Source organism: Drosophila simulans, chromosome 3R (genome assembly GCF_016746395.2).
Source record: "Drosophila simulans strain w501 chromosome 3R, Prin_Dsim_3.1, whole genome shotgun sequence".
NCBI classification, from domain to species: Eukaryota; Metazoa; Arthropoda; class Insecta; order Diptera; family Drosophilidae; genus Drosophila; species Drosophila simulans.
This window is the reverse complement of record NC_052523.2, coordinates 8,447,647-8,456,069: the sequence shown is the minus strand read 5'-3', so window position 1 is coordinate 8,456,069 and position 8,423 is coordinate 8,447,647. Positions and strand designations below refer to the sequence as shown.

Sequence of the window (8,423 nt, the reverse complement as noted above, 5' to 3'; positions counted from 1 at the left end):
TAATTGCGTTTCCTTTTATAATCGATAGTCAATTAGCGATTATTTAGTATAGTACCTATTTTAATTTTATGATCACAGTATTATTTAAAATATTCTCATACTTTAAATTGGCAAACATTCTATTTACTGAAAATGTCTTAAATTTATTAAACAGATAATAACTTTTCGCGATATATTCAAAAAAATAAATATCGATAATTCCCTTTTTTAAGCACGCATGGCAACCCTATTGCTCAAGCCGTTGTTGTTTTTTCAATTAAGCGATTATTATTTAAAAAAAGGTACGCCCACGCCCTAGAAACCAAAACAATCTGGACATTTTTGAAGGATATATCCCAGGATAACCCTTAGAAGTAGCTATCAATTGAAAAGCTGAAGAAAATCATACATTTTGACTGCGTTTTCATTGACCAAAATATTTGGGCGTTGACGCTGTCACGCAGGCCAAAGAAGTTTAAGATCGGAGAAAATTGTTCATTGGTGTCTCCCGGTCTTTTCCCACAGCAACATGGTAGTGCTGAGCTCCTGCTGGTCGCCCATCATTTGGTCGGATAATGTCCGGACGGGAAGCTACGCCGTGGCCGCCTATACGGCTGCGCTATCCGCCGTAATGATCACGATGATTTCCTATATGCTAGCAGGCGGGGAGTCTGCGCAGCTCTATTCCCCGCTCTTTGAGACGGACATCCGTTCTTCGATGCCCGTGGCAGGTGGCTTCTTCATCATCTACTTTCTGCTGATCATCCTGTCTTCCTATTTGGTCTACTACGGAATTAAGATCAGGTAAGACGGGCTTTGGCTTTCTATATGTATGGATCTAGTCATGCTTGCATCTGTTTCTCAGCACTCGCGGATGGCTACTGCCCTGGCTGGGTCTAATTGGACTGGCCATTCTCTTCCAGTTTTGCTGGAGCCTTTGGCTTATTGGAGGCTACTATATTTATGTGAGTAGCGATTATATTTTGCGTGAGTTATATCTAATGGTTCCGTGTTACTCTATCGCCAGCTGGAGCAAACCTTCTCGGCCCTTTTGAACTTCGTTTGGGTAGCCTACAATGTAAGTGGTTGAGATTCAAGGCACAGCAGCACCAACTCCGTGTTTATAAAACCATTTTACTCATCCACTTAGATCTATTGCTGGCTGGTGGTCTTCTCGCAGTACCAGATATTCCTGGAGATCCAGAATCCGAACATTGAGCTGCTCATGCCATGATGGAAGAACCTCCGCACAGAAGTTCGAATAATCTATTAGAATACTTTTTGACTTGACACGCAACAAGAACTCCGTCCATGCGCATTTTTTACAATAAGAATTCCATACAATTCCACAGATGCCTACCAAATAGTTTTATATAAATTTATATATTTTACACACATTTATACACGATCAATTATACTTATGTGTAATTCGAATGCCTTAGTCTTCTAAACGACAATTAAACAAATAGATTCGTAAAACTACTGGTACTGGATACGGGGTTCCTTGGGGCCAAGAAATCATTGTGGGCTTTGAATATCAACGTTTATTACCGTAAATTAAGTTTAGGTGTACTCTAATTATACGAGTTTGTGTGTGTTTACATTGAGAAAGATATTGTTTGTACAGAAACTTTAAATGAAAACTGACGACCTATAACCATAGAAGCAAGGGACCTAAGCTGGGTAAAAGAGGGGAAAGTCGGAAAGGGATCGGGTCTAAGAAAGTCACTAAATATACATTAAGGTAAATCTTAGGATCGAATATTTTACAGAGCCTGGTGTTAGACACAGAGCAATGGGTTAGATAGGCTGGCCTAATAGACTAGGTCTTCTCCTCCTTTTCCTTGTTGTAGCGCTCCAGTTCCTTGAGGAACTGCGCCTTGGGTTTCATTACATTTGGCCGTTCTCCGCGGCAGTTGGGGCAGAACCACTTGCCCTTTGGTTTCAGCACCAGGGAGACGCACGAAAAATGGAACCACTCGATGGGGCACAGGTCGTTGTCGCACAGGATCATCTCGCCGAAGGAGATCTGCAAGAGACAACGTGATTAGTGGCCAAGCCTTCCGATAGGAAAAGCACTGCGAACTTACCTGATTGCAGACACAGTAGGTCGGCTCGTCCGGATCAATGGTCTCCGGCGGCGGTGTCTCCTCTCGCGTACTGGCATTGGCATTTGAAGCCCCAGAACCGCGTACCTTGCGTTTCTTCTTCTTGCCGGAATTATTGCCACCGACTACGCCTGCTCCGCTGGCACCACCACCTCCGGCTGCTCCACTGCTCGTGGCTGCAGAGCCGCTAGCCAAACTGCCGGAAGCTGACTGCAGACTGGACTTTCGTCCCTGACCCGCTCCGCTGGCACCGCCCAACGAGGATTTGCGCTCGCCACTGCCACCACCACTGCCACTGGCTTCATTTGCCGAGTTGGACTCGTTGCCGCCCATCTCCAGAGAGCTTCCGTTGTTGACAACACTCTCGTTTCGCCTCCTCGACCGCTTGCTGCCTGTGCGCTGCAGATCTCCGCCTCCTCCGCCGCTGGCATTGCCATTAGACCCGCTGTTGCCATTATTACTGACATGGCTCGAACGCTCCGAGTTGGGCGTTGAACCGCCACCGTTGCCGGAGTTCATGGCACTGGAACCGGGCACAACACCACCTGCATAGCCGCCCAAGGCGTACAGATCTTTGGCCGAAAGCAGGCCGTTTCCATTTAGGCCACCGTTGCCAGTGCCCGCTTGGTTGCCCTGCTCCCTCATCGGGCTCTGCAGGCGTTGCAGCTTCGAGGGCGCGCCATCGTCCAGAAGCGCATACCGATCGCGGTCCTCCTTCAAGTCCAGGTTCTGCTGGTCGGTGTCCAGCTGGCGCAGCTTGCCGTCGATTATCTCCTGCATATGATTGACGATCTGCATTTTTTCGTCGCCGAGCTCCTGCGCCTGAATGAGACTCTGGTGCATCCTGGAGATGCTTCGAGACCGTCGCCCGGCATCCGCGGAGTTCTGCAGGGACAGATACAGGTCGTAGTAGTGGTCCACGTCGCGAATGAGGCCTGCAAATCGAAGGGTTTGGACCAAGGAGCGAGGTTAGGTTTCCGCTTTTCCAACAGGCGTAATCTCGGCCAGAACTCACCTCTGTACTGGACGTCTATGTCGCGGATGCGTGACAACTGGCGCTGCACGTCGTCCGGCAGGTTTTCCACCGAATCGATATAGTTGTCCACATAGGTGGCCGAATTGATGGCCTCCGACTCGGATGCAATGGGGTTTATCATCGTGTTTGGACTGCGAATCGCGCTATTCCCGCCGCGACATTGGCTCGGGGACGTGGGTTCGGATGTGAGCTAATCTTCCGGCGCTCTGGAAGGGATCGGCTGGCTATATAGTACTCCGATTCCACTCAGTTCCAACTTTTTGTATGGCGTTGCGAGTCGCAACTTGCGACTGTACTCGTGTGTGCGTGTATGTGTGAGTAGGTATTATTTATATGTATGTATACAATGGGTGGTGGTCCTTTGCAACACTGGTCGGCTTCTGTTTTGCTACACTGAAATCGGGGTGGTTAACGGCACTGCTGTTTCGGTTGACTTTTTAATAAATAAATAAATTGGTTTAAATAGTTTGTGGATAAATATTTACTCATCATTTCCCTAGGCAATAGAAAGTATTAAAATACTTTCCAGTTAAATAGACATTAAGTTATTACGTTCAGTTCTTTTTTTATAATATATAATATAATATAATTAATATAATTACTATTATTATAATAATCGTAATTTTAAAATCAGTTAATGGTTCTGTTTCCTATTACTGTGTTTTATTTCACTTTTGAATAGTCAACGACCAGAGTTGGAAAAAACATTCAAAACCCACCCCCTTACTGACTTGCCCGGGAAACTGCAGTAATTCAAATAACAGTATCAGCTAGTTTTTTAATTAGGAAAAACAAATAAAAAACTTATTTAATTTTTTGATTGATTATTATTTAATATTAATAATTATATAAATATTTTTTGTTCCTTTCATGAAACATACGTCTGAACTATTCAGATTGAGTTTATGTTCATTAAGTTTAATGTTATTAAATGCATAATTCTATTCTTATACTCTTCTTATATTTTTAAAATATTGTTTGTGTCATAATCTTCTACGTCGGCTATTAACGTGCAATCACCTTAAAAGTATTACGTACTTTGCCATGAAAGTATATCATTTTCTATAAAAATTATAAATATTCAAGAATTTGAGTCTTTTCATCCTGAGTTCTGGCTCGCACTCAATGTGCATTTGGCTTAAATGTGGTCAAGTGATGTGTTTGAGATTCAAAGTCCGTTTTGCTGATATCCTTATCAATATCTTTAAATGCTGGTTGCAGTCCATTATTTTGTTCTTTTATAGCTTTCTGCATATTATCCCGATGCAAATCGGTGGTTTTGTGTTTGTTTAGATTATATCTATGGCGGTAGTGAACATCGCAGACCTCGCACCTGTTAAAATAAATCAAAAATAAGTAAACGGACAGTAGTCGGGATTCCCTTTTCAACCCACCGATAAGGACGCATTCCTGTGTGTACATCCTGGTGCTTTATAAGTTGGGAGCGCAGCAGGAATCCCTTTTGGCAGATGTCACAGCGAATGGGAAACTTGTCGTGCAAAGCTTGATGTCGTTTCATGGCAGATGGGTCTGCGAATTTCATCTGGCAAATCTTGCACTGGAAGGGTCTGCTTCCGTTGTGGAAGTTCATGTGCAGGACTAGTCCGTTCTTGCTGGTGTAACTTTTGGTGCACATGGTGCAGTAATGGCGACTGGGTCCCTCTTCCTTCGATTTCGTCCGCGTGCGAATGCGATTGCCTGCTCCGTGAACATCCCTGGTGAGTCAATCGAAGTGATTAGATGATGGAACCATCAAATAGTTGTGCACTCACCTCTCGTGCCTGTGACGACTGCTTGCGTTTGCGAAGGACTCATTGCAGTGGTTGCAGGGAAAGGGATGCTCGCCCTTGTGCATCGCCCTTACGTGAATGTTGCGCGTATAGAGATCGTAGAACTTCTTCGGGCACTCGGGGCACTCGAAATTCTTGGCCCTATTGTGCCGGAGCAAGTGCATCTCCAGCTGACTGCGTTGGCGAAAGGAGTGCCCGCACTTGTCGCAGACATAGTTCAATGGCTTCGCTTGAATCCTTTCGCGTCGCCTTCGCTTTTTCTCCTCTGGACTCACCCTGAGTTGAGGTCTCTTTGGTAGTGGAAGCGAATACTTTGGTGTAGTTTCCTTCTGGCTATTGTACTCACCGAGCACAACCTTATAGACCTTGGCTCCGTGATCTACCTTACCAATCTCTTCCTTAGTCTTACACTTTCGTATGCTAATTATTTCATTAAAGGACTTGTTTTGCTCCAAAGCAAACTCTTCTTCTGTATCTCTGTCTAGATCCAACTCCTCTTCACTTAGTGAAAACTGAGTTGGCTCTGCATCCAGTGGAAAGTCCTCTTCATCCAGGGCACCCTCACTATCCGACCACAACTCTGAACTGAAATTTTGTAGTCCTTGGAGTTCCTTTGCCTGCTGAGCGGACTCTTCATAGAGCACATTTTCCAGCTCCGACTCCATTTCCTCGTCACCCATTTGCATATTGCACTTTTCCGTCGTTTGCCTAAGCTTTTTGTCGACCTGCTGGCACTTGGCACGGAATTCCACGGATTTATTAAGAGTTTCCTGGCACGATGCGCAAATGTGATGCGGTAGCTCCTTCACTCCTTGTTGTATCTGCAATTAAATGTTAGTTTTTTAATGCAGCTCTATTTTAATATTATAGTGGGTTTATTTTAAATGCATTTATTAGACGTACCCACACCCCAGTGATGACCTTTATGTTGTGCAGAAGCGCCATGTTGACCCTGTCATAGAGATCCTGGGCATCCTCATGCCGCGATATGATGCGAAAGCAGGTGCGGCACTGGCTTCCTGGATCGCAGTCCTGGAGCCCAGTGCTCTCCTCGTCGAAAGTACTATCAAAAAACGCACTGTCTGCCGTGGTGGTGTCCAGGGCAGTGGATGTGGTGCAGGTAGCGTCACTGTCGTCTGCCTCCGCCAGGAATAGCTTCACAAGCTTTTTGTTAACCTGCCGCGCCGAGCGCATTGTATCTTTGTTGTCGTTTGACTGGCGCCCCTTGAATGCAAAAAAAAAAAAAAAAACGAAGGTATACATAATATACGAGATTAGAATATTAATAAGGGTTCGAGTGACACACCCATTTTGAATCGCTGGATGTCCTAGACGACCTCATCTCTGAAAGTTATTCGCAAATAATTGGAGTTCTACCGTTTTCGGCAATGTTGAGTCAAAAGTTTCCGGAGAAAAGTTTCGCGGGCAGTTGGGAAAGTCCGGAAAGTCCGGCTTTCTTTTTTCACCGAGATGTGCTTGGACTCGCAGAGGAATCTATTGCTGCGGATGTGAACTGCGCACTTCATCCTTTGCCGGCAAACTGCGAATTTCTGCAAAACAGCAAGCACGATTTGCAGGGCTGCATAACCTTGAACTAGGGGTTGAACTCAGGGCTGCATCCATGTGCGTAGCCAAAAGCACTTTTCAGGGGGTAGCGATTATAGTCTGGGGTATATGGCTTTTTTTTAGTTTAAACACTTGTTGAGAATGGATGAATGTACTCGGCACAATAATACACAATTCATTATTATTAATTTATATTCTTTATTGAAAATTATTTTCCATTTGATTTTAATGAGAAAATATTATCACCGATGTTAGTGATAATAAAAACCAAAACCACTACTATGCAATATCTTTTTAAGAAACAAGGGAGGGGCATTTTGCATGTCAACAGCAGAACACGCGAAAGGCAAGGATGAATGCTTAATAATCCACTCAAGAAACCAACGATTTACCCATCGGGCTGGACAGTAGCATCTCCACCCACAGTGTTTTTTGACTGCTCCTCAACTTTCAGACGATGGTGCTTCGACTTGTAGTGGGTGGCTAGGGCGTTCCTTCTATTGAAGGACGTTTGGCAGAGCTCGCAGCTAAAGAAAATGTATTAGGTAAAGATCCAACAAGTGGCTGTTTGACCGAAACTCACTGGAATGGCTGTTCTCCCGTGTGCACCACGCTGTGGTCCTTCAGGGCCGTCGAAGTCTTGAACGCCTTCTGGCATGTGGAGCACACGTGTGGTCGGTGGACGGGACTCTCCTTGTGGTTGCGCTCGTGGTTCAGACGCTTGAGGCAGTTGTCAAATCGCTTACCGCAGTACTTGCATACGTAGGGCAGCTCACCACGATGCTTGATCCGCACGTGCAAATTGAGCAGGTGTTGGGTGAACTCCATGCGGTCGCACTCCTGGCACTGGAACTCCTTGGTGCCCTTGTGCCGTCTGAGGTGCACATTGAAGTTGCCCTTCTCGCTAAAAGTTTTGCCGCATTGGTCGCAGAAATATAGTCTGTGCTCCAGTGCATAGGCTCTTTTGGCAGCTCCCCATTTGTTTCGTGTGGCATACTTGTCCTCTTTGGTCTTATTGGTAATTGAGTCAATATTCTCTATTCTTGCCATGTCCTTGCCAGGACACTCCTCTAAGCAAGCTTTGTTCCTCGGTTTTCTTCGCTTTTTCTGTACTTCCTCGATGACTTGTGGTGTTCTGGGCTCTTCCTTCATGACTTGGGGCATTTTGGATTCTGCCTCTTCGTGATTCATGGACTCCTCTGGATAATCAGCTGAAAGCAGGGGCTCGCTCTGAATAGGGTCCTCGCACCGGAGAGGATCTACTAGATCGGCAGGCGGTATTTCTGGGACAATCAAAGGGTAAATTGGGGTTTCTACTGTTTTAAGAGTCACTCCATCCACTTTCTTGCTGCGTTGTGGCAGAATCCTCCTCCTTTGCGGCTGTGCAATACTAATGGGCATAACATACACCCTACTTTCTACCCTGTTATACCCGCCTTCCTTTGCAGTCTCAGTGTCCGAATCCTCTTGTTTGCCCTGCTTTTCGAACCAAGACGAATTGGTTCTGATGCAGCGCTCCCGGAATGCGATGGCATTGTTCAGATCCAGCAAGCAGGATAAACAGATCCTCGTGGGCACACCCGGCAAGTTCCTCAACTGGAATCGAAGAGGAAATGACTCCTTGGTTACCGGGAATGTTCACCTACCCAAAGGCCCGTCAGCTTGAGGATGTTGCTCAGGACATCTCTGGCCTTCTTGTCGAAAAGTGCCTTGGCGTGCTCCGCCTCCTGGCCACAGGTGCGGCACAGCGTGGTCATCCTTTTTGCAGTTTCAACTCAATTGTTTAGGTTTCACCAAGTAAACAAAGTTGGACTTCTGTTTACAGAATAGTTTATCATTGTTTTGTGTGAATGGCAAATTTTAAAGTGAGCTACAAGTTATTAGTTCTTCTCACGCAAAATATTTAAGAGGATGAGATATCCACTTTTAAAACTGATCGATACA

General features: G+C 45.4%; 4 protein-coding genes across 5 annotated transcripts; 1 reads left to right on the top strand and 3 right to left on the bottom strand.

Annotated features, from left to right (window-relative positions):
• The first annotated feature begins 196 nt into the window (after nucleotides 1–196).
• Nucleotides 197–1,458, top strand: LOC6727644. Of its 2 annotated transcripts, none has more exons than XM_016175509.3 (5): nucleotides 197–281; nucleotides 505–783; nucleotides 845–944; nucleotides 1,007–1,057; nucleotides 1,130–1,458. In XM_016175509.3, the coding sequence occupies exons 2-5, from the start codon at nucleotides 509–511 to the stop codon at nucleotides 1,211–1,213; spliced, it is 510 nt and encodes a 169-aa protein (XP_016034237.1). In that variant the 5' UTR covers nucleotides 197–281; nucleotides 505–508; the 3' UTR covers nucleotides 1,214–1,458. The 2 variants fall into 2 exon arrangements, with proteins under 2 accessions (XP_016034237.1, XP_016034236.1); XM_016175508.3 differs by having other exon boundaries at nucleotides 231–353.
• On the bottom strand, nucleotides 1,344–3,461 carry LOC6727643 (inhibitor of growth protein 1). The gene is made up of 3 exons (XM_002102984.4): nucleotides 3,103–3,461; nucleotides 2,070–3,022; nucleotides 1,344–2,008 (listed from the first exon to the last, which is right to left on the bottom strand). Exons 1-3 carry the CDS (start codon nucleotides 3,242–3,244, stop codon nucleotides 1,802–1,804), a joined length of 1,302 nt encoding a protein of 433 aa, XP_002103020.1. The 5' UTR covers nucleotides 3,245–3,461; the 3' UTR covers nucleotides 1,344–1,801.
• Nucleotides 3,462–3,965: 504 nt separating this feature from the next.
• On the bottom strand, nucleotides 3,966–6,532 carry LOC6727642 (gastrula zinc finger protein 5-1). Its single transcript, XM_002102983.4, has 5 exons — nucleotides 6,220–6,532; nucleotides 5,817–6,137; nucleotides 4,896–5,734; nucleotides 4,518–4,838; nucleotides 3,966–4,456 (listed from the first exon to the last, which is right to left on the bottom strand). Exons 1-5 carry the CDS (start codon nucleotides 6,253–6,255, stop codon nucleotides 4,246–4,248), a joined length of 1,728 nt encoding a protein of 575 aa, XP_002103019.1. The 5' UTR covers nucleotides 6,256–6,532; the 3' UTR covers nucleotides 3,966–4,245.
• Nucleotides 6,533–6,701: 169 nt separating this feature from the next.
• Nucleotides 6,702–8,362, bottom strand: LOC6727641 (transcription factor Ouib). The gene is made up of 3 exons (XM_002102982.4): nucleotides 8,126–8,362; nucleotides 7,063–8,075; nucleotides 6,702–7,006 (listed from the first exon to the last, which is right to left on the bottom strand). The coding sequence occupies exons 1-3, from the start codon at nucleotides 8,234–8,236 to the stop codon at nucleotides 6,868–6,870; spliced, it is 1,263 nt and encodes a 420-aa protein (XP_002103018.1). The 5' UTR covers nucleotides 8,237–8,362; the 3' UTR covers nucleotides 6,702–6,867.
• Between the last annotated feature and the right edge of the window lie 61 nt (nucleotides 8,363–8,423).